The sequence below is a fragment of the Pituophis catenifer genome, unplaced genomic scaffold (genome assembly GCF_029215685.1).
Source record: "Pituophis catenifer annectens isolate HBS135680 unplaced genomic scaffold, rPitCat1.0.hap2 SCAF_6, whole genome shotgun sequence".
In the NCBI taxonomy this organism is placed as follows: Eukaryota; Metazoa; Chordata; class Lepidosauria; order Squamata; family Colubridae; genus Pituophis; species Pituophis catenifer.
Window position 1 is genome coordinate 30,233,338 of NW_027256886.1, and position 26,552 is coordinate 30,259,889.

A 26,552-nucleotide genomic window follows, 5' to 3' on the forward strand; every position below is an offset into this window, starting at 1 on the left:
TGTGTGTGTGTGTGTGTGTGTGTGTGTGTGTGTGTGTGTATGTATGTATATATATATATATATATATATATATATATATATATATATATATATATATGTATATATATATATATATATATATATATATATATATATATATATATACACAGTATATATACTGGATTAAAGATATAAAAGTTGAATTTTTCTTTATAAAATCTTACCATCTAAAAACATTTTTCCCATTAGACACACACAACCTACTTCAGAAAAATTGGCCTAACTGATGAAAAGCAGAAAGCTTGGATTGTGAATTTTGTTTCCAATGTTTAATTTCTGACATCAAATACTGCTCTTGTTTTAAATGTTTCTTTAAACAAGAAAACCAAATGAAATAACCTATATTGGACACTTTTAGAACAATCTTTACATATCCTTTCAAGATTCCTGATTTTCCAGACTTGGAGCTGAAAGTCTTTTTTATTACAATGTGCATTTATATATCCTGAATTTGGGGCTGATGCCATGTGTACTTTCCTGAGAGTCAATAATTACAACATGCCTTAGCATTACACTGTGACAAGTCAGTCTTCCATTCTCATATTCCTACCACAGCTGCCAGAATTTGCAAATACGATTTGGACATGGAAAGTTGATTTTCCCACAAAATATTTTCCACATATCTTTTTCATTCTATTATTCTCATTCAAAAAGATTTAGAACCCTGTCTGCAAAAGATCTTAACTATTTGCAAAATTAGAGTGTTCTTTATGGCAGATACATATCCTCCAGTTCAACTGTTGTCCTGGTTTGCAGTAATAGAGAATCTTGCTCTATATTTTAAAAGGAAAAGCTTAAAAGTAAAAGATGAAGAATAAAATCCAAAGTGAAGAATTAATGGGGCTAGAAATTCATTTTTATAAAAGCTAATTTTTTAATCTACACTATTTTTTTTAATTAAATCTCACTGGATTCAATGAGACTGGTTCCTAGGTAACTATGCATGCAAATAACTTTAGCACTATTCTCATCTATAAGAGCCGTGGCTCTTGTTTTAATAATGTTATGTTTTAATATGTGACAATTGTTGAACACTGTGGGAACAATTTTACCATCACTATAAAATTCATAGTGTTCATGAGTCGGAAATAGTTAAACAAAACCCAATAATAATACAAGTCTGTGGAAGCTTACTTTGATGTCATTCTCATGGTGTCTCATATTGGTGTTTATATCAGTGTTAATGCATTTAACATGGTACTACTGCCTCATTTAATTTATGGAACATGGATAATTTAGAAACTATGGAATTAGTAAAAAACCCTTGGCTAGTTTTTAGTAGTTTGGTACACCTCAAAGCTTTGGGAATGATTAAATGAGAATTAATTAGCAAGTAACTAATTCATCATCTTCTGTATTGTTTTTCTTTCCTGACAGGCCCGTCTTTAAGGATAATCAGGGAAATATTGACAGAGATTCCCGGTTTTCACCTTTGTTCCGACAAGAAAGTAACAAAATTTCAACAGATGATTTAATTAAACTTATAAGTGAATACAGAAGGTAAGATGTCCTTGGCTTAAGTTTCTAAAACTACAACATAGTACTAACTACTATACATCAATAGCTTTGTTTGCTCAAAAAGTGCCAATGCCAAAATAACTTATTAAAATGGAACAGTTTTCGCATTAGTTACTTCTCTGCCAAAGTGAGCTTCCAGAAAACTTATCCAAGAAAACTGGAGAAGTGTTTCATACAGTAACAAATATAATGGCTGCCCGAGGAAAAGAAAAGAGAGAATAATAGAGATGCAGAATAATTTACTGGAAAATTGCTAGATTTTATTAACCTTTATTAAAGGTGCTTCTGCACAAGGATTTGGACCTTCTTTGGAGGCAGTTTGGGATTTCTTCATCTAACAAGTTGTTGGACAGCGGAGCTGTTACATTTCTTGCTCAACTATGGTATAGCTGAAATCACAACAAAGTGAAATATTTTAGCTCCATTTCTTTATCGAAGGGAAACACTGCCCCCAATCTCTTCTCCCAGCCCATAATTCTTCCTCCGATGAAATGGATGAGGGGATTTTTGTTGCTGCCCAAACTGCAGCACTTTAGGAATGGGCAGCTATTTTTCACTCCACATTGTCAGCATTTCAAGCTGGCAAAAGTGAAGACAACCACAGATTCTGTTCAAATTGTATCTATGAGTTTAGTTAGTGAAAAGTGCAACAATGTGGAAATGTCCTAATTGTAGCTTCTGTTTTCTCTTATATAACAGCTGTTTTGTTTAAGATTCATCCTCCTTGAGCAATACATCCTTTCCGTATACTTGCTTAGTGACTTATAAAAACTCAAATAAGCAAGATTTGTTCAATCTTAATTTGTTTGTCTAAGTTCTAGACAAATCTTTGCCTACATAGATAGTTCCATGGAATAAGTCTAAATGCTAGTGTGCAGCAGAATTTCTCTGACTCCAAAAAAAGATAATTCAGTGTAACAGTTGTTAAATGAATCTGGCTTCCCCATTGACTTTGTTTGTCAGAAGTTCTCAAAAGGTGATCACAGGACACTGCAACAGTCATAAATACATGCCAGTTGCCAAGCGTCTGAATTTTGGTCACATGACCATGAAGATGCTGCAATGAACAATGGTGATAAGTCACTTTTTTCAGTGCCATTGTCATTTTGAATGGTCATGAAATGAAGACTATCTGTAACTTTGTTGCTTGTATCCTTACGATTTATATTGATATTGTTTCCTGATTGCTTATTTGTACCCTATGGCTATCATTAAATGTTGTACCTTATGATTCTTGATGAACGTATCTTTTCTTTTATGTACACTGAGAGCTTATGCACCAAGAAAAATTCCTTGTGTGTCTAATCACACTTGGCCAATAAAAAATTCTATTCTGTTCTGTTCTGTTCGGTTCTGTTCTGTTCTGTTCTGTTCTGTTCTGTTCTATTCTATTCTATTCTATTCTATTCTATTCTATTCTATTCTATTCTATTTTTAGGATACCAGTTTTTACTATATTTGTATAAATAAATATAGTAAAACTATAATAAATTTTCTGAATGAAACCATCAAGCTTCTGTGATCTTTTCTGCATGCACTTGGTGGTTAAGGCCTTGTGGGACATGAGGAAGAATTCAGCTAAACAGGTTTTGAGATGGGTGCATTTGCTTGGTTTCCTAGATCAGACTTTTATAGTGTCTCAATTTTTAAACCTATCATTTTCATGTGTTTATACATTTTCCACTGTTGCTATGAATTTACTTCATTTTTATTTTGCAACTGTTTATGTTTTTAAGATGTTTGAATACAGTGTGTTCATCTATTGTATACTTTTGCAACTCTTTTGAGCTAATAGAAATATTAAATAAACTATTTTTTAATTCTTCACACTTTAATTACAGCATTCACTTTACTTTGATATCAATAATGTAAACATTATTTTTTTTTATGTTTGCAGAACTGAGAAAATTAATAAAATTCAGATTATCCCTGGAAGTTTAGAAATTGCTGTTGATTGGCTACCTTTGGACCATCCAAGTATGAACTCATTTTATAAAACGTCTACAATGCATAAACCGTCCAAGAAGACAGTGCAATTTTTTTGGTTGTTTTAAGATTGTTCCTTTATAATTTATATGCTTTAAATTGATTTTTGTGGTTGCTGTGCTCAAGAGCAGCGTTTAGGCAGGACATCAAGAGACATATAGATTTTACTTTGTTAATAGGGCAGCAGTTGAAATTATGGTACTATGCATAATATATATAATGGGATTTGCTAGTGAAAGATGGTTAGAAAGACTACCTTTTCTACTTCAAAATGTGCTCTGTGAATGACCATATTTTATATTTTGTCAATGTTTCTAGAACTGGGTCACTAATTTAAGAAATACTTTTCTAAATTTCTTAAATCTAAGTGGCGTGATTTCCACTGTTAATCAGATTTTTCCATTTCAACTTTCAATTCCACATAAATATATGTAATACAAGCTTTGCGGCTTAAATAAGCATAGTATATTATTGGATTCCTCCATTGGAGAATTGCATGTAATAAACAGAATAGAGAGTGGTGAATTTCAGTCCTCCTTTATTCAATCATGGTACACCTGCAAAATCAATTCCCAATCGTTATTTGGAACAAGATGGAAATTATACATGTGGCAGAGGGAAAAGAAGAAATTTCTCTTGCATTCTGCTGACAGATACCTGGTGATACCTCCATATGTCAGTCTTATATTTTTTTAAAAAATCATCATTTAATTGGCTCATCATTCTTGAAGTAATGAAATAACTATTGTTGGGAAAGGGTCCGTAAAAGATAGAAACTCTAGTGCATTCATAGACTTGCCAGATTGCTTTAATATTTTAAGTAGTGAATGGTGTAGTGAATGGATTTTTCTTTTACTTTATTTTTCCCTTCAGACTCTGTAACATCATCTTTTATACCAAACAAGCCCTTCAATAATATCAAGGACTATCAACCAACAGTAGAAGTGGAAGAATTTGTTCAAGAATCTACAAAATATTCTCAGGCTTATAAAATATATAAAAACCAAATGTATATCTATCCCAAGCATCTGAAATATGATAACCAAAAATGCTTCAACAAGGTATGACCATCAATAATACAACAGCCAAGCAAATTTTAGCATGTTTACTTAAAAATAGACTTCATAAGTTCTATAGGAATTTGGAATACAGGTAGTCCCCAATTTATAACTATTTGTGTAATCACCATTCAAAGTTACAAATGCACTGAAAAAAGAATGCTAGGACTTATGGCCAGTCTTCACACTTACAACCAATGCACCTTCACTACAATCACATGATAAAAATTTGAGCACTTGGCACCCGACATGTATTTTATCACAGTTGCAAAGTCCCAGGGCCATGTCATTGCCATTTGTGTCCTTGCCAGACAGCTTCCAAGAGACAAAATGAGTTAAGCCAGATTCACATCACAACTGTGTTATTCCCTCAACTGCAGTGATTTGTTAACAACTACGTCAAAAAAGATTTCAAACCAGGCATGACTTCCATAGAAATCACCTTGATTAGCAATGGAAATTCTAGTCCAATTGTGGTCATAAGTTGAGAAGTACTTGTAAAATGCTGGAGTGGTTTAACCTATGGGTTATCCTAATGAGAGAACAGTTGGAAGCCAAAAGGAGTAGTGGATGCTTTTTTTCATTTGTGAAATGAACAAATGATTCATTTGTTTATTGTTCCCTATTGAAGACAATCAACTTATCCCCTTAAATCACCTAAGGCTGATTTTTTCCACATTGAGAACATGAAACTTGTTGTCTTTGAAATCTCAGTCACATCTACATATTTATATTAAAACAGCCTGGTTGATTTTATTGCTTGTATATGAATTACTATTCCTGGTGGCCATTTTTCTCTTTTTGCTTTCTTCAAATTAACCTTTCATGGCTATTAATGAAATGGCAATAGAGTAAGTACTATAATGGAATGGAATATGTACTAATGATTCATACTTTCAGCAAAATAGGTTTCACTGAACTTGTTTCAAAGCCATCCACATGAAAATTAAACAGAAGCAGATTGTTTTTATTTTCTGGTTTTTTCTTGGTAATTGTTCATGCTTATATGCGCATACATGCACATGCTACCTTTTAAATTATTTTTGAAGTTTAAAGTCTTCAATCTATTTTCATATAATCTATTTTCAAATAATTCAGCTGACCTGAAGTATCATGAAGAAGTTAAATATTTCCATTTTTCCACTCTACTTTATTTCACTTCTGGGCTTTACTCTCAGTTGGCAGCGCTGTGACAGTTCTGGAAAAGACTGTATGTTTCACAGAACTTTTAAGTGGAAAGCTAGTGATCTTATTTGCATTTGTATTACAGGCACGGAATATAACAGTGTGCATTGAATTTAAAAACTCAGATGAAGAAGGAGCCAAGCCGGTGAAGGTGAGTCAAGATGAATTCCAGCTGTAGCATAATATGGTGGAACAGATTTCTTTGGATATCCTGTGGTGAAGTGATTATGATCTATAACTTTTACAAAATCATCAGTCTATTACTTTTTCCCAACATTTCCATAACAGTTGTTTATAACAATCAGTGCAAGATTTTTCTGGCAAATGCCGGTTCTGCTGACAAGATTCTATGCAATGTGATGAAATACAAAATTCTTGATAAATCTCAATGTACTTTCATAACTGAGGTAAACATCATGTTGATGAAGGTGAATGGTCAGTAGGAGAAGTGCTGAATTCAGACATTCTGCATACCATGTATGAATGCAATGATGATTGTCATTAGCTTCTAGGTTTCAGAGAGCTATATAAGCTCATCAAAGATTTTTTTCTGTTCCTAGCATATATATTTTTTTATTTCTTCTTTTGATGATAGATGGAGGCTATTGCTAGAAACTACTAAATAAAAATATTATTAATAGTTATTTAATCTAAAGTTAAGAAATAAAGTAGTTTTACTAATTCTATTCTTGTCATTTTAACTTTTGATGTCATCCATTCTCCTCTTGGTAGTTTATTTAAAAAATACCATGTATATCAGTTTTTTCACACTCTGTGTACAATCATGTAATCTTATAGGGTGGCCTGAAAAAAAGTCCTCTCCAGTTTTTTTTAAAAAAAAAATACTCCAAAATCTTGTGAGTTTGCTTGTCAGATCTTTTTTTGGCATTCTCCACATGAAATCTCATTAGATTTCAGACATTTTTAATTTTTTTATATGTTTTTGGCCCAAAGGTTCTGCGATGCTATGAGGCTGAAAAAGTCTTCTAAGATATGACTTCAGAATCAGTTATTTCTAGTAAAGACCACAAAACTTAAAGCAATGTCTCTTTAAACAGTGTATCTATGGGAAGCCTGGTGGACCATTATTTACATCATCAGCTTATACAGTTGTGCTACATCATTCACAAAACCCTGATTTCTACGATGAGGTCAGTCTTCTCTTTCTGTGATTTTATACATGCTGTTATAATAGACAAGTATATCAAAGATATTTTTGAAAAAAATAGGTTGTTAAGGATATTAGCCTTGCCTTGAATTGTTTGCAACTGAGGACAACCACTCCATTACTTAATATCTCTTAAAAACAATTCTCAGAGCAAAATAACTCAACACCCTAACCCAGCTAGGTCTTCAGTGGCTTTCAAAAAGCCTTCATGGTAGGGGTCATTGCCTTTGGGAAGTAAGATACTCTATAGCAGGGCTGTCAAATTCCAGGCCCATGGGCCGGATGAGTCACCCACTGGCCACGCCCATGCCCGGTTTAGCAAAATGGGGAGAAGTCCTGATACGTCATTTGATGCCACCGTGACGACGTGAGTTTGACACCCCTGCTCAATAGGGCAAGTGCCATGACAGAAGGCATGTTTCCTGTGTTCCGTCGTCAGATGGCATGTGACAGAAGGGATTCAGGTGACGCAAAATGTGTTGATAGGGAAGCAGTTTAATAAAACACAGATAACCACAACAAATCACAGAAATAACATGACTGTCTGCTAGAAGGGGATTTTATTTTATATTATGTATTTATTGTATTTTTCAAATAAGGTGGAAAAATAACCCACACACCTTCTTCCTCCTATTCCCCACAACAACAGCCCTATGAGATGGGTTGAGCTGAGAGAGAGAGAGTGACTGGCTTTCATGGCTAAGGTGGGAATTGAACTCACAGTTTCCCGCTTTCTATCCTGGTGCCTTAACCATCAGACCAACTGGCTCTTGTACATAACGGGCCTGTAATATAAGAGTGTAAATGCCACTCATTTCCTCAAATTTTCAAACTGGCTTTATAGATGAAATGGTATAACATGGGCATGCTAGGGCATTCTATATTCTGGATGAATATATATTCTATATATTCTGGATGAATTGCAGCTTCCATGTTGAATATATTAGTTATCAAAATAGGAAAGACTAAGGCATAAGCAACCATGAACAGAATAATCCAATATCAGGAGTGGGAATAATTGGAACATTAGCTTAATTTGTACAAACACCTTTTTGTCATAAATACCATCTGATCCTCAAGAAGGAACCAAGAATCCATGAGGTTTCCCAAACTATGCACTAGTTTCTGCTGAGGGACACACGATATAAGTTCTGTGATAATGGAAGGCCCTAAAATCCAGAGTAACTCAGTCTTGGATTGAGTTCAATGATTTCATGTAAATCTTAATTAGGAGTGGAAGAAGGTAGAGCCCTAAGTAACTCTGAAAACCAGGTGCCTAGGACTTGATCTTTTCTCCCACCTAGCAACACTGAATGGACTAACCTTAGAAGAAGAAAAGGAAGCATTGCAACACCATGCCTTTATATTCCTACACCCCTAAATCAGAAGGATATATATTTAATATTATCAAAAGTTGCTAATAGATCCAAATAGGCAAGAATACCATCTCCATTTTGAAGTCTGAGTACTATTTCCAGGTCTGAATCTGATTGAAAAGGGTCCAATTAGTCGATTTCTTCCAGCTCTCTGAAAATGCAGGTTGAACACCTTCTCCAGAACCTTCCCCTAAAAGAAAAGATTGAATAGACCAAAAATATATCCAGGTACATGATGATTTCTTGAACATAGTGTGGACCACTACTTCCGTAAGGCAGATAGGATCACCTACTTCCTCAAGGAACAATTGACCCTTGCCTTTACTTGCCATACTTCACCTCCTAGGGTTAACCAGAAGATTATGAGCCTAGTATATAGGTGACTGAGTTTACAGTTCTGAGGATTCTATCCATTTCCTCAAAACCAAGAGGCTTAAATCTTTCCATATATTCTAGCAGATTATATTTCAGATTACACCAAAGACTGCACAGCCAGAGTCCAAATACAAGTAACTTTATTCACCACATGCCTTGAATACTTCTTACAGTGATCTTCCAGGAGGATTTATCTCCCCAGGAGGATCTGAACTAATCCTAAACAGGTCCACTAGCTAATTATCAACATTAGGAGCAGAACAATGTTTATGTTTTGCCACTGTTTTCACCATGAAGTAGTCCTTCATGGTGAAAGGCTCTTAGATGTGGGAAAAGTGCTATTTTCTCAAGTGGTGCTCTAGAGACTTTGAGTCACGGGATTCACAGGCAGAGAAGGGCTATGACTACCATTCCCTCTCATTCCAAGTGGTGAACAAGACCTCTCACACTATGCATCAGTGACTCAAGAATAATCCCAAACTCCATTTGAATCCTCCAGGCTCTATCAGGCACATGAGATGGGCTGATCAAACAGATCCTGTCTTCCTTTAGTGGGGAGGACCCCCATAGGCAGCTGACATTGCTATTACCCAAAAACAAAAACTACATGAAGTTGCAGTCCCTGCTATGTATTAGGTCAAGTCCATGGGTGCCTTATAAAGGCCATGAATTCCAAAGCCACTTGTCTTCATGCCCAATAACAGCAGGTCTAGATATTCCACAGCATTAAGGTTACTTCAGAACAGCAATCCCATTCAATATCAAGAGCTCAATTTAATATACAGGATCTTATTTACTGCAGAGCAGTGTCTTTGAAAGCCACCAGAGACTCTTGTTTTACCACAGACACGCCACTATGCCTGGTGTTTCTCTTGAAGCTCGAGTAAGCGCACTACTTATGGGATCATGATTGGTGTGTCTCTTAGAGTCAAGTAAGCACATTACACTCCTCCCCCTCCTACGCCAACCTGATCTTGGCAATATATTATCCTTGGTAATCCTGATTATATATTATCCAAAATGAATTCCTTTTGATCTTCTTGGCCTTTAAGAGCACATATAGAATAATAGGCCAAGATCAGAATTAGGTCCCGCTATCTTCTCTTTGCTTTCTTTCAGTTAACACTTAAGATGGATGTAATGTTTTACATTTCAGATAAAAATTGAACTGCCAACAAAACTTCATAAGAAACATCATATTCTGTTTTCATTTTATCATGTTACCTGTGACATAAATGCAAAAGCTAATACCAAAAAGAAAGAGGCCCTGGAAACCTCAGGTACCTATATTGGATTTTTGCTCAAATACTCACTGTCTGTATTATTCCTATATACTTTCCCTGAATTAGGTCAAGCATTTGAGACAATATCTGTTTTCTGGTAACTGTTATTTCTTAATATTTAAAGATATCAAAATGTTTTAGTGTTAACATCTATTTTTGATACAGTGGGATATGCTTGGCTGCCTTTGCTGAAAGATGATCAACTAACATCTCGAGAACATAACATACCAGTGGCAACTATTCTACCTCCCTCTTATTTAAATCTTCAGGATCCTGCAGCTGGGAAGGTATTGTGTTTTACCTCTTCGTTTTATTTCTTTTAAAGCAATCTTATAGTTTAATGTTAATGACATTAAGTGTCATGTATAAAATTATTCCTAAACGCTATCACATACATACCATGTCATCCATAGGATTTTGTGTGTAGCTGAATCTTTGCTTATTTGAGTTCTTTGACTGAAACCAAGCAAAAAAAAATTTGATGATAAATAAATAAATGCATCAATACATTCATCCTTTTCTTATAATAGACTGTTCTGCGTGTTTATAATTTTATATCAAAATGCCTTCATTTATCATGCAGTTTGGATTACTTGATTTTTCTTTCATATTTTGCAATGTTTGTTTGTTTCTTTTATTTAGAGGATTTATATGGCCATCCACTCACTTTCAGTGACCCTAGGCAGCTTACAAAAAATAAATAACCCAATATAAAAAGAATAAAAACAATAACCCTCCATCCCTCTGGTGACAATAAGCAATGAAACAAGCCATTTGACAAGTTCCATCCCACCTTGGTTCCCCAGGCCCATGGGCAATAGCTGGCTTTGTGAAGACACATATTTTTATAGAGCTTATAAAAATACATCTCTTATATGTATAAGCTTATAACTGCTACATCTCTGTAATATCATGATGGACTGCTGTTTTATGAATATCTGCAAATAAATACATCATTTCAATTTGGATAGTCTGTAAATGTGCACCATCAAATTTGCACTAATATAAAATAATGGAACATAATTATAATATTATAATATTATATATTATAATATTAACATAACAGAATCTATTTTTTGAATGTTTTAGAAATTGGAGAAACTCTGAAATGCCCTCGGAATTATTACTATTATTTGTAGTGAATTGAGCAATTTGACTTTGTAGTTAGAAAAAATTGTATGGATATTCATATATCTCCATCCTTTATTCAGATACTGCAAAAGCATTTGATTTCATGATATGTTTCCTGATTGTGATTTGTTGGAAGAAATCAACAAAAACAGGTTTCTCACTGAACAGAATTTTTGAAAAGTCTAGCTATTAATGATGGCTTTATATGAAATGTAGAATTTAAATCCAATAAGGGCTCTTGAGCCCTTATGCAAAATATGGAATTCACCCTAATAAATAAAACATATTCTGCTGAATACACAAAGAGAGAAAGAGAAAGATAGAGACAGAAACAAAAAGGGGAAACCAACAACTAATACAATCTATAAATGATTACGCTAATGAAGATATTGTGCTAGTGCTGAAATATTTTTTAGTATTCTAAACATAAAATAGGATCATAAACTAGAAGAAGAACCCATTTCCACTAACTTCAGTGTTTCTTTTTTCACAGCAGAGTGGAAGCGATATTAAGTGGGTGGATGGAGGAAAGCCCCTCTTCAAAGTGTCTCTGTTTATTGTATCCACAGTTTACACTCAGGTAAAATATTGTCCGTGTTAAGGGGAAAAAAAATAGAAGCGAAAGAAATACAAGGTAAAAAAAGTAATTAATGTGTTTATGTTTCATACAGAATTTTTTTATTTGGATTCCAATGAAATAAAATATTTTGGCTTCTACCCTTAGCTATTCTGAAACACGGAAATCACAATCAATGTGATACTTATAGAACTTTTTAGGAAAGATTATCCTTAAATATTCCAAAGAACACACAGCAAATCTGATATATTTGATATTTTTCAGCAAAAACAGTCATATTTAGAATGTAAATAAAATAATAAACAATCCATGGCTATATTTTTAGAGCCATATATTACAATACTAACAAAAGGCAAAAAATAATCAATTGCTAGAGCTTCATGCAGATAACTGCAATCTATCTTACTTTTCAATTTTCATAAAATTTGATACATTTTTTAACAAACAAGATCCAGTAACCTGCAAAGAATTGAATATTTCTGAATACATGGATTAGCCTAGAGGTCAACAATATTTGTTATGTGCCCTTGTATAATTTCATGTAATGGCACAGTGCCTTACATATTTTTTTAAAAAATCTACCATTATTTTAATAATAATTACAATTACATGATATTATCAAAGTTCAAGAAGTGTTGACTTTCACAACTTTCAGAATTCAGTGTTCTTAAACTTCATTTGATAGCAATCAGTTTTGCAAGATTTGTCAATCTTGCAAGATTTTGATCAAGTTTTTAAAAAGTAAAGCATTTTTAATTTAATTTTTGAGTCCAAAACTGAAGAGTTACATGTACAGTGGCACCTTTGAGCATTATATTTGTAAGCCGAGCTCCTTATTATTTCACTTCTGAGATTAGTATTTAATATAACTCATATTGGAACACAAGCATAAACACTGTATTTAGACACACAATAGAGTATTCTTCTATAGATCATTGTTATTCTTATTGTACGGATACCACATTGGATTTGATTATATTGGCTGATTGATAGAAAAAGAGAATGGAACAGTTCCTGCAATAAATTTGGCTTAGATTGTATCAAAAATGAAAATATATATTTTAAGGAATTACTGAAAAATGTGTCTTTGGGGACTGATTTTACTTTTAATATTATTTGCTTATTATTGCAGAGTTATTTTTTAGAATCTGCATGCCACTTTTGTTGATACTACACTTTTTTTTAATATACATTTCCTATAGGATCCATATCTCAATAGATTTTTCCTGCAGTGCCAGAAAAGAAAGAGAGATTTCTCCCAGCCACCTACCTCAAGTTTTATAATCTCCTGTAAGGTAAGGTAAATAAGAAATTATGTAGCTATTGATCGTGCTAATGGATAAATATTCTATATTTTAATTCTCCTTTTGAATTATGTGCATTTGTTAACATAACGCTAAATTATACATTGCTGAATAATGCAGAGTAGCTGAAAATAAAATTGACTGAACATAAAAATAAACATTAACACAGCATGTAAAAATTATTTACTAACTCCTATATATCTATGTTCATAATTGATAATGTGGACTTTCAAATTCAAAAAAGTAATTTCTCATTCCAGAGGTATGCCATAGATCACCAGAAAAAATGGTTATAAAAACAGTGAGAACTATTTGGGTTGCATATTTTTTCATCTTTGTTACTTATTAATAAGGATTTTGTTTCCTTTTGTCTTGACTGAGTCATGATCCATGACTTGGATCATGAATTCTGCATCCATATTATTCTACACAATAATGTTTACAGTAATTTTAGCATTAATGATATAATCTTGACTTAAAAAGTATAGCTAATGCCACTGTAACCTAAGATAAATTTGATCTTCATGATTGCTTTTCTATATTTTAATTTAACAGGGTATGCAAAAAGTTCAGTTTTGCAAACGTAGAACAACACCCAAACCATTATGTTTTTCAAAGCAAATAAGTAACTGATAGCAGTTAACTAGATCCCTTATGGTCAATTTACCATATGCTGCTGGCTCAAATAGGAAATAATTCCTCTAGCTATTATTCCAAGTAACCTCCTGGAAATTATATGTCTCCCAGGATAGCTGTAAACAATTTTTAAATAATATAATATTATAATACAATATAATAAATAGAAATAAAAGCAGCCCCAAACAACATTTTTACTTTATTTATTTATGCATATGATTTATATGCTTGATTTATTTTTTCATTGGGATCTCAAGGCAGCCTATAACACATAATTTTATCCCCACAGCAATTATAGTCTGAGATAAATTAGATTGAAAAATTCATCCAGACTTTTCATGCTCAGCTCTGGACTTGAAACTTTCTGTCCTATAATCACCATTAAAGATATTAACATTAGCTAATTTGTGAAATACTTTACAGTACCGAAGATTTTGATGTATAGCAAACTATCCTAAGAGAAGCATCTAATACAACATGTAGACATTATTTCCATATTTAACAGAGGGTCAATTCTGAAGAGTGCAAACCATTTATTCTCCGGAGACTCAGGGCGGCTTACAATGTGCTCAGCAATAGCCTTCATCCTTTTGTATATTTATACAAAGTCAGCTTATTGCCCCCACAACTGGGTCCTCAATTTACCTACTTTAGAAAGGATGGAAGGCTGAGTCAACCTTGAGCCTTGGCGAGATTCGAATCTGCAGTAATTGCAGGCAGCTGGTATTAATAACCAGCTTAATAACAGGGAAGTAACCTACCAGTAATTGAGGACCCGGATTGTGGGGGCAATAAGCCAACTTTGTATAGAACAACACTGCTTAGGGGGGCCCGAAAGGCCTAATAAGCAGGTATATACAAAAAAAGTATGCAGGCTATTGCTATAATGCATTGTAAGCTGCCCTGAGTCTACAGAGAAGGGCGGCATATAAATTGGACAAACAAACAAACAAACAAACAAACAAATAACAGCTTTAAATGCCATTGCCTACCATTTAAATGTTGCCTAGAAAGAATTTAGCAACCTAATAAATCAAGGATATTATGATTGAATAAATAAGTGCCACTAGGATTCTTTCAAGGCCATTTCAGACCTGTTCCAATTTCTAAAAATGCTCAAAAAATAGATTCCATTAGTTTAGGTCTCTGCTGACCCAAAATAAACTACATTAATTGTATTTGAAGTCTAAATCTGGTAAAGTTGAAGCAGTATGATCAAACCAAGGACAAACCCAGCTCTCTTATCCATGTTGTACATTCTAACTATTGCACAACTCTGTAACTGTTTCCATGTATTTATTTAAAATGAAGGTTGAGTTGAATTATATGTAACTTGGATTAAACTGCTTTTACTTTGAAATATATTTGAAGTCTTCACCAAGTCAGACTTCATTCATGATTAACACTTCTATGTAATTTTTATGGCAATGGAAATGATTTGTCATTACCTTTATTTTCTTCTCAATATCCCCAACTAGTCTAATTCCCTGGAATTCTCTGGTCTCTTAGTCCAGGATCACTACCTCCAGCCTACTTAGCTTTACCAAGACAAGCTCAGTGCTGCCATCTGGGGTACTCTGATTTAAATGAATTTATAACATTCATGGAAGTGTACATCATTCTCTGTTCATGCTTGATTTTTTAATTAGAATTTACTTAAAATTGAGAAGATCCATGTCGTTGTGAATTTTCTTCCTGTGATTCTGAACCAGCTGTTCTGGGTTCTTATACAAAACAAAGAGGATGAGGTAACAACTGCTGTGACCAGGTATTTGCTGTTCTACTTTCAGTTTGTTGATTTATGAAGCAGTTACTGAAATCTATTTAATTGTGGCCAAACCATCTTAACCTTAAGTGTTTGTTTTTAAAAAAGACATTCAACAGTTTGAGTGATACTCCTAGACTTGTATAATGATTTTAATCACATATAAAAGTTCATGCATAAGAAAAGAGTTGGTCAGAATGTAACAAGTGGTTTTAAACAGATCTTCCATATCACATGCCATATCTTTGGCATTCGTTTATTTGAGTTTCAGAATATTCCAACCAGTCAAGTTTTAAGTTCAGAAGGTGGCAAGGTTGTTTTTATAAAAGGTCATTCTAAAATTTTTTTAGAATGGATTTTGAAGGTTGAAATGAATTCTGTATATTAAGATTATGCACTTCCCTTTTGCCTTAGATAACTTCAAGACTGCTTACATTTGATTAAGAAAAGTTAATCCTAGAATTTTATGGAAATCTGTTTGAAGCAGCAGAGGAGTCCCTCTGTCTCTCTCTATCTTTCTCTCTCCTTCTCTCTCTCTCTCTCTCTCTCTCTCTCTCTCTCTGTGTGTGTGTGTGTGTGTGTGTGTGTGTGTGTGTGTGTGTCTCTGTGTGTGTCTCTGTGTGTGTGTGTGTTTATGGGACTTTAAGTCAGTCTTTGCTCCTGGCATATCCCTGGGCAAGTCTATGCAGTTTTCTTGGAAGCATTTTTAGAACTGGTTTATTATTTCTAGGAGTGAGAGAGAGTGACTGGGACAAAGAAATCCAGCAAGCTTCTGTGTCTAAATCAGGATTAGAACTCCTAATCCAAATTTCCGACTGCTATACTTGAAGCTTAAACATTAGATTACTCTGGCTAGAGAACATGTGCAACGCATAATTCAACACCCAAGAAAGGAGGGCAAATCCCTAGAACTCAAGGCTTTTACGCATTATTTGGAAACACTCTGTGTGTTTAAATAGTAAAATAGGCCCAGTTTTTAAAATAATAATGATAACAACAACAACAACAACAACAAAACAACTAATAGACTTGCTTACATTTAGTTATATTATTTGTTAAATGAAACTGCCATCTTCTTTATCACATTATATGATCAATCAATACTTTTAATTTACAGGGTCTTTACTGATATTGTGGCCAAGTTCCATGAAGAAAAATTAGATCACTATATTCAATCATATATAAAGGTAAGAATATTTAACCTATTCTTATCTCTTTATAAAATTTCAGATTTATCCCAGGATATTTTTTTAAAGCCATCTTGGCAAAGCATTATGTGTTAACTGTCTCTGTTAACTACCCATGCTAATTTATCAGCTGATTCTCTTACAAGTGTTTGCATGAGACAATATGATTCCTAGTGAACATCAACAGTAGCTTGTAATAAAGAAAGCATTGTTGGGAATTTTTCTGTGTGCTTTCAATTAGCTTGTGCATAATATTTTTTAGCCTTTTTATTATTTTCTCAAGAACTTTTTTATTGTCTAAATTGCAGTGGTTTTGTACCTGTTCATGGTATGTGGAACATTTTTAATCTTCCAGCATGATATTTTGCACATATTTGTGAATTGGCACTGCTTGTTCTGTTTCTTTCCATTCAGTTTTCACTCTAAATCCTTCATTGTACTGAATGAATGTGTACTAAGATTAGTTATAAATACTTTAAAGGAATATCCTTGTATGCAGTACCAGTAAAAATGCCCTTTGAACTAGTCCTTTAGTAAAGCTACTAAAATCTTTGGCATATTTTGCACAGTGAAAGAAAAAACGCAAAGTTGTTGATTTTAAGAAGGAAAAACTCAAAGCGGATTAAGACAATGTCTTTGTTTTGACAAGTTAGATTAAATAAACTCATCAATATGTTTAAATTAATTAGTTATCTTTGGATATGATATTAAAAGGGAAGAGGAGGAAGTTATTGATATCCACAATTTCAGAGATACATTTAACTATAACACGTTTAAAATAGATTTGAACAAGTATTGAAATTATTTCAATTTATACAAACTCAAATGTTCGCTCACATTTTTTGATGTCAAAATACTAATGCAATCATTTTTATACTTCAAACTCTGATCCTGAATAACTCCCAATTTTTAAAGCAGATTTTGCATTTGTACAGGATGACTGGAGTTATGATAGGAATAGAGGATTTCTGCTATCATTTATACAGGTGGATATACAGATAGAATTCATAATGGGATGCATTAAATTTATCTCTTTATGATTGAAAGAGTTACATGTAATTGTCCTTGTAACATTTTGTATCCTGTGGCTTACCAATAATTACAAATAGGCATTACAAGAAGCAATAATTTTAAACTATGGAGTGACAGATTCATTTTAAATAAGGATGCTTAATAGAGAGTAAAGATAAGATTAACCATGACAATTAAATATATGAATATTTTCTGTTTTGGTATTTTTTATCAAAATTATACATAGTACTTTGGTTGTTACCTACAAAAAAGAAATAGAGGTTTTATCTGTTGCCTGAAAATTGGACTTTCAGATCTATTTGTGTAGAAGTATATAGTCAAATAAGATGTTTCCATATATAATCTCCTATTCATAATTACAGTAATTTAACTACTCAGGTACTGTTGAGCCTCTTGTACACTTATTCATACCATAAGTTAATTTGCTTAACAAACAAAATATTATGGAGAATTGAGGAATAATATCAATAATAACATGGATGAATCAGAGATGCATGTTCATGGCTCCAGATTCATTGCTCAATTAATTTCTGCTTCATTACTTTAAGTGAATGTGTGAAATGCCTTCATTTAAATACACTGTTTCAGAAGATGTTGCTAGATGTTCTAGCTGTACTATATAACCTGTTTGATTCCTGCAATTCATCATCTGATAATGCTCCATTTTAACCATTAGCATATGTATGTCACTTTACAATTATGAGAATTTCATTTAAAATATGTAAGAATAATAACAGATTTATAATAATATGATTTCGAGAATTATTTTGAGTTCTAGTTATGAAATTTACTGAATTCCACATTAGTAAAATGTCACAAATCTGATAAGATATCGACTGACCCACACATCATTTTTCCACTAGTGTTTTATTGTATAGCTTTTTCTAGAATCATTGTTGTACCAAAGTATCAAAAATGAAGATAAGCTTTTCATGCTTTCCTTGGGGACTGCTATGAAGATGCTGTAGATTGCTAGTGGAGAAATGGACATATATAAGTCAACATGAATGTTAATTATCAGAATATATATCCTTTTACATTTTCTACAATCTAAGTGTCATAATATAAATTGAATTTATAATAAACTAAATGGCTACATCTTTATTGCAATAAAACAATTTCATTGTTTTGGGGTTTTTTGCATAATGAAATTCCAATCATATTATATTCAGAAATAAATCTCACTGAATTCAGTAGGCCTTCTCCCAAGCAACTGCCTATAGCTTCAAAATGTTAATTTTTATTTTTATTGTATTTTAACATGTGATTTTGCATGTATGTACATGCAAAATGCCTCTCAGCAACTTAGCAACAGTTTAATCAACCTTAAATTGTAATCTCTGTAGCTTTTAAAATTTTTGTAATTTTCTTATATCAAGAAAATTTTTTAAGAAAATTACCGTTCATTAGAGAGATGAAGAATTTAAATGATAACCATCCTGAAGTTAAACAGCTTTCTGAAGAATATTAATATTTACTATTATTTTCTTGAATCTTATGCATTTCAGAAGTAACAAAGTATAGTATAACACAGTCGAAGTATCTTAACATGTTTAGATTAAGGAATACTGATGATGAATCTAAGCTGCTTTGGTAAAATCTCTCAATTTTAGTCATCATGCTCTCTCTATATATGAAAATAATAATCAGAGACTTTTCAGAGGTTGTCGTAGTGATGTACTCTAGTTTAAATTTGATGTCCCAGAAGAATAAAAAAAGCTGCTGGATTCAAATCTACTTTTTTCCTCTCCCAAGTAAAGCATGATCCTGTCATTCTGCATGATGGCATCACGTCATGTGTTGAATGTCTCTAGTCACCATGAATGAGACAGAAGTAGCAACCTTGCATTTGTTGTAGCATCAAATTTCATTTAAAACATTTTCTTAAGATGATATACAATTAATGCTACTTCAAAATATATGTAACACAGAATTCTTATTTACAACTTCCATTCATAGCAGCATTATTTCGGAGGTAACGCTGTTGAAAATCCAAAAATGTTGTGGACAATGCTCTACATATGTAAACAAACTAAATTGTGTGAGTGCTTAACTAGATGTCACTAAATGTATTCTCTTATTAATACGTTCAAAACAACATTGGTCGAGTGATTGTTTTGCTTAGTCGTCCTACATTCAAGAATAAGACTAAATGTCACCACATTTCATACATTTCCAGATTGGCTGATGTTTAGAGCAAAAGAATGGTGCATGTGCAAGATAACTGCAGATGCTAATACTTCCATGCTGGCAGGAATAATGTTTCAATATTTATATGTATTTTTCCCACATCCCACAATGTATTCAGTCTCATTAGGAAAGTGTTGAATGTGTTCTTAAAAAAATAAGTAAGTAAGCAAACACAAAAATAATGACAAACTTTCCCACTTTGAACCTATCAAATATAATGATCGTGTTAATAAACTTTAATATAAAATGAAATAGGAATTGTCGCCTATACAGCAGTGTTAAGAGGCTGGGAAATTCTGGGAGTTGAAATCCATACATCATAAAATCCCAAGGTTAAGAAACACTACTATGCAGCTATGATCATATTGCTAAGCATTTGTTGACAGGTTAGAGAATTTATCGCCTGAGATATATATTTTTGATTTTGGTATACACCACACCTTTCTGCATAATGTAAAATGTTCATAACACAATCTCATACATATTTAATCAGAGATATATCTCACTGAGTTCAGGAGGATTTATTTTCAGGCAAGTGATGCAGACTTGGGAATGAGTTCATTATCCTTAAAGGGATGTACTTCTGAATGGTCAAGGAGATGATTGTGTACATAGTATAGTTTCTTAGTTTCATTACATTCAAATCAATAGAAGGCTAGCTCCAAAAGTCTTGCACCATAAATATTTTCCTAGCATTGGCTATATAACTATCAAGTACTATATGATGTAAATTATTCGTGTTGCATGGAGTCAATGAGACCTAATGTTCTCACCATTAACTTTTTTCCTGCATTTTATATTATACTTTTAGTATGTATTCAAAACTAAGACATTTGAAGAACGGACTGTTCATGAAGAACTGGCCAAGAATATAACTGATCTCTTACAGTCAAATGATCAAAGGACTGTGAAACTTGTTCTAAAGGTGAAATTTATTCTTATTCATGAGCTAAAATGTCAGGGAAGATTTTATAGGTTATTGCTTTCCTCACTTTTCTTCCTTTGAGTTAGTTTTTGACTCCTGGTGATTGCCTGGGCTAGTCTTTGGAGTTTTCCTGGCATTTTGGGGGGGGATGGGTGAGTGGGCGGGGAGTAGTTTGTCAATGCTTCATTCTCAGGGCTGAGAGAAAATGACTGGCTGAAGGTCGCTTAGCTGGCTTGTGCTTCAGATAGGATTAAAACTCACAGTATCCTGCTTTCTAATTTACCATATTTTTCAGAGTGTAAAATGCTCCGGAGTATAAGACGCACCTTATTTTGGGGGGAGGAAAATAAGAAAAAAAAATTCTGCTTGAGAGGCTCTCCAAAGCTCCAAAGCTCCATTTACAAAGGAGCTTTTCTTTGTAAAGGCAGCCTTTCAAACGGACCTTTTGGAGGCTGTTTGAGAAGCTCTCTGTTGGGAGGCTGCATTTTCAGCCTCCAAAAGCTCTGTTTGAGAGGACGCACAGAGGCCAAAGGACAGGGGCCAGTGGGTGGGCACTGGGCAGAGCTACATTCAATGTATAAGAATCACCCAAATTTTCACCCTTTTTTGGGGGGGGAAGTGTGTCTTATACTCCGAAAAATACGGTATTCACCACGTCAAACGGACTCTGTTTTGCTATATGTTCTTATTTTATTATGTCATTTTGTTGTCTGATCCCTGAAGCTGGGGGAAAGGATTGCTTAGCAGAACAGTTAATATGGGAACCTAAATCGAAATATTAGGATTTAAAAGCAAGAAGATGGTGATGTTGTTAAAGGACACCTATATTGGCAAATGCATCACACAAATGCAGCTTCTTGCTAGCAGATTGAGCAAGCATATTCCTTATAAACTGTTACCAATTCAGCACTAAAGTGGCAGAGAGAAGATGGTTTTGATTTTTATAAATTGAATTCAGAATCAAATAATGGATGGACTTCTTAGTTTTTTAAAGAGTTAAATGAGATTCTGATATAAATTCCAATTGGAAAAGGAGAAACAATGAATTTATTAATTCCTCAGTTAATCCCTTGTCAATCTATTCTAATGATTTTCCCCAAGCCAGAGAAGCAGGCCTTTTCAAGGCCACCTGAAGAAGTAAAAAAGCAATGTAATAAATTACTGTATTTATGTACAGAAAGTCTATTCAGAAGTAACTCAGGTTCCTCCATAGATTAGAATTCAGTTCTCTCTTCTCTAATCTTATGCCTTCCAAATATTTGGGAAATACAGCTCTAGCAAATTTCAGCCACTTTGCTTAGCTTTTATGGAAACATAGTCTCAGCACATATGGAAAAGCCCACTTTGGGGGAGATTTTTGTAAATAAAAAATAAAACTGCAAAGTATAGGACTGTTAATACAATATATTTATTTATTTATAGCACTCCTGGTTCTTTTTTGCAATTATATTAAAATCAATGGCACAGCATTTGGTTTACACAAAGAGAGTACAGGTAAGACTCTATGCTATTATGCACTACATAATAAGTGTTATCAATATTTAAACATGTTATTATGTAAGAATATTTTGCTCATCCAAGTGTTATCATATTCTTCAATGAGTGCAAAGATACATTAGGGTATATATGCTTTTCATATACCTTGACTTTAGACTCTACTATCTTTGGTTGTTATTATATTATATACACAGTAAAGCTCTTACTGTGTAATAATTGGATTGTAGTGGTGTTCAAATTTATATAGGCATCTTGAGGCACCGTAGATGTTGCTGTAAGGTAAAAAGATAGCAGACCTTTTAAATCAGGATTAATTAGAAAGTGTCAATATGATATAGTGGGTATGGTAGTATTAAAAGAATTTTCCTGGATCCCTTTCTCTGAGCCAGGAGAGCGTGGGCAAATAAGACACAAAGTATGCTGCTGGTGGGAAGGAAGTTGATCTGTTTATTTCCCAACAACAAAAGGGCTTGTTCTTGGGGGTAGTTACAGAGAAAAATGGGGTTCCAAGACTTTTTATAAGGGGCCTGGGCTTGGGGAGTATGGGTTGCATATGTGCTGGTTCTAGTGGGGGTTGGATGAGAGTGGATCGCCTACAAACTGGTTCTAGGTCAATTGGTTAATTGTCCAGGTTAATTGTCTTTTCCGGTGTCTGTTGGTTTGCCTTTTCTTGTGTAGATGGTGTAGATAGGGATCCAGCCTATTTTTTGGTATGGGGAAGTGACTGAACAGGTTCTTGATTTTGGTACTAGTTTTGCTAAATTGATAGCTTATTGGAGGTGCAGTATAATAATCGATTGTTATAACGTATCTCCCATAGTTTCCAATCTTGATAGATCATGGATTTTGTGTTAATGGCTAAAGAATAACTGAGATAGTGAGAGAATTAACATTTGAAATAGAGAATCTTCTATAATTATTATTGATTATTAAAATAAAATACTTTCCTCAATAGACTAGGAGTGAAAAGATCCAGGTTTAGTACTCGCTTAGAAAAAAAAAATATCAACATGTTCTGGAACAGCATGGTAGACTATGGGGTACATCGGGTAGGAGATTATTTTGACAGATTGTGCATTTATATATAATCAATTGCATATGTAACCAGCCATTAACCATAAAATCAACTTCAGTTTTTCATTTAAAGAAAGAGTGCCAATCCTCAAATCTCTTCTATTTCAGGGAACAACTCTTAAGTTTTTGCTAAAAGAGAAACTTGCTTCTCTTCTCAAAGATTGTTTGGCAATGATGAAGAGATCTTTATATTTGGATGATATTTTGGGGTTTTCTTCCAAGTGCTTTTTATTTTTTAAAAAATCCTGACAAAGCTATATTATTGACACTGGTTAGCATTTACAAAATTGTCTTTAGTATGTATTATGGCTGCCAAATACTCTACTTAGATATTAATAAAATTATTGATTGTCCCAGTCAAAGACTGTAGCTCTGACAGATGAATAGAGTTCTGGAAAAAAAACTGCAACATATAGATACAAATACAGTATTTCTCAACTTACAATGGCAGTTGGGGCTTTTTTTCACTAAGTGATGTGGTCATAAAGCACAACTGCATCATTTAGTAATAGCAATCCCTGCAGTCACTGCTGCTGCTGTTAACCAAATTTCATTCTCATTAGATGAAGCAACTTCTTGCCAGCTTCCCACAACCAAAGTCAGGGAGGAAGCTGTCAGGAAGTTGCAAGTCATAGCCAGACAAGTAAGTGGCTGCAGCTGGATGGTGGAGAGAGCACAGGGTATGGGGAAAGTGTAGGAAGGGGTGGGGCATGAGGTGAAGGGGTGCTCTAGGGGTTTGGTATGTGGGAGTGTAAGAATGCAGTACATGCTGGGCAGGGTGTGCATGAAAATAATGGCATGAAGGGTGCATGGAGTGTATGAGTGGCCAATATAGTGCTGAGGACAGAGGGGCTGGGGGAGGATATATGGGTGGGCAACACTTTCTGCAGCTGGTGATTGTTAATATATTCTTCTGCAGTTACATTAATACAATTTATCTGGACAATAAATCTGTTCTGAACAGTTTTGAATCTAAAGATCTCAAAATAAAATTTAGACCAACTGGTTATAGGACTGCCTATTTCATACAATCTGTGCAGCACTTTAAGTTACCAATTAATAATTTCAACAGTGATTTGGCTTTTCCCATAATATGGCCGTGAAAGAAATTGCCACTGGAATTGAAATAAGCGATCCTCTGGCTACAAATTAAGACATTTCTCAAATTGTATTTATTTTCCTACGTCATGTTTTAATGATAACGTTTTAATTGAAGCTTAGTTGCATCTACTTTGCAAGCATCCAGTACCATGAAGGCGTTAAGTGCTGAATACATTTTCTGAATAAATAAATGCCATCATTAAACTGGCATTCTGTTCATCAGAATGATGCATCTTATCACTTAATCAAGAGCAATTTCACTAATTCCTCCAATTTCGTTGTGTGGAAAGGGGAAGCAAACATTTTAGAATATTGAGTATTGTCTAGATCAGTTTCTAATTTTGAAGAAGCCATTTTCTGTCCCACCAGATTCCTCGTGCTCAGAGGTTTCCAGAATCATACAAAACTGAACTAGATAAAGTTGTAATGAACATATCAGATCATATTATTTGGAAACACAGAGAAGCTTTTGAAGAGACAAAGAATGCAAGCCACAGTGTTGGCAGGTTTCTGAAGGTAAGTTGTATTTAGTATAAATAACCATTAACCCATTTGTACCTTGCAGAATCCACAATCCTAGCACTCATTTTCATAGTAAATATTTCTCTATGCTGTTTGCATAACATGAAATATTAGTTATGTTAGTACACAATTATAACATTAGTACACTGATGAAGGCATTCCAGTGCTGAAAGTTCATATCCAAACAGCAAAAGAAGAAACATTTTAATACTTTTTCATCAAAAAAAGAATATACAGTAGTTATTGTGTTTATAATAAAGAAGATAACCTTTTACTAAAACTACAACATTGTTAATTAATAAAGAATTGCCATTCAGTTTTTAGATTTACAAAAAGGCAGAATCGCAGTAGCACTTAGATTTATATGCCACTTCACAGTACTTTACATACCTCTCTAAGTGGTTTACAGAGTCAGCATATTGCTCCCAACAATCTGGGTCCACCTTTTACTGACCTCGGAAAGATGGAAGCAGGGTGGGATTCTAACAGTTCAGACCGGTTCGGGCGAACCAGTAGCTCCGACGATCAGCTGGGCCCGCCCACCCCTGCGCTTTACTTACCTTTATTTCATTTGTTTGAAGCCCAGCTGATTTGCGCAGCGGACTGGATTGCCATGCCTCAGCTGTTTTACTCACCAGGACTGCAGTAGTGTGAAGTGCACGCTTAGTGAACCGGTTGTTACACCAGTTGAATCCCATCACCGGATGGAAGGCTGAATCAACCTTGAGCCGGTGACAATCAAACTGCAGCCAGCAATCACCAGAACTAGCCTGTAGTACTGCATTCTAACCACTGCGCCACGATGGCTCAGAATGCATTTCTTAGCCAAAAATTCAAGAAACACAACTTTTCTTGACAAATAGGATCTGTTTTATTTGAACATATTTATATCTTTAGTAAGTTTTCTAAAGAATGTGCTTTATTTATTCAAAGCAGTACAAAATATTTTAATTTCATATTACCACTGATATAAATTGATATTTAGATTAATCAGAAAACTATTGAATTGAGTATTTGACTTTAACATTTGATCTTCATCATTTATTGCCAGTTTACCAAGATGATATTCCTTATTAACTTTTTTCTATAAAAGTCTTCGGGAAATAATTATAATCATTTCAATTTTTTTTCTCTTAGCGATGTTTCACATTTATGGATCGTGGATTTGTATTTAAATTAATCAATAACTATATAAGCATGTTTGGACCAGGTGATGATAAGGTAAATAAAGTAATGTATACTTGCAATTATGCCAATTTCTCCTTTTACTTTAGAAATTATCAGAATCAGTAAAAAAAAGAGAGAGAATAGGTCTTCCCAGAATATTTGTTTCATTTTGTTGTATAAAAGTTTTATGATCACTTTACAAAGAAGTTAACAGAAAAAAATATTTGTAATATGCTGCTTCCCCATAATGTGTAGTTGATTTTGGTTTTTTATGCTCTTACAAAAAATAAAAAGTCAGTCTATCAAATCTTATGTTTCTCGATGAAAACGTAGATCTCTTCATTGGAAATTGTTTGTAGCTTGCTCATTTAACAGTCCTCTAGCAGAGAAATGCATGTGTTTCTTATTCAATCTAATCTAAGCAATTATTTATCTACTGGATTTCCCTTCATTAGT

At 33.7% G+C, this 26,552-nt stretch overlaps 1 protein-coding gene across 3 annotated transcripts in view; it reads left to right on the forward strand.

Moving 5' to 3' along the window:
- Positions 1-26,552, forward strand: part of DOCK10 (dedicator of cytokinesis 10) — a 156,908-nt gene that overhangs the window by 94,737 nt on the left and 35,619 nt on the right. For all 3 annotated transcript variants that reach the window (XM_070945998.1, XM_070945997.1, XM_070945999.1), the window contains exons 16-30: positions 1,417-1,539; positions 3,455-3,534; positions 4,417-4,604; positions 5,872-5,937; positions 6,845-6,937; positions 9,862-9,985; positions 10,154-10,275; positions 11,613-11,699; positions 12,899-12,991; positions 15,286-15,404; positions 16,519-16,588; positions 20,622-20,735; positions 22,158-22,229; positions 24,777-24,923; positions 26,067-26,150. In XM_070945998.1, coding sequence (XP_070802099.1) covers positions 1,417-1,539; positions 3,455-3,534; positions 4,417-4,604; positions 5,872-5,937; positions 6,845-6,937; positions 9,862-9,985; positions 10,154-10,275; positions 11,613-11,699; positions 12,899-12,991; positions 15,286-15,404; positions 16,519-16,588; positions 20,622-20,735; positions 22,158-22,229; positions 24,777-24,923; positions 26,067-26,150 — 1,582 coding nt within the window. The remainder of the gene's footprint in view (positions 1-1,416; positions 1,540-3,454; positions 3,535-4,416; positions 4,605-5,871; positions 5,938-6,844; positions 6,938-9,861; positions 9,986-10,153; positions 10,276-11,612; positions 11,700-12,898; positions 12,992-15,285; positions 15,405-16,518; positions 16,589-20,621; positions 20,736-22,157; positions 22,230-24,776; positions 24,924-26,066; positions 26,151-26,552) is intronic.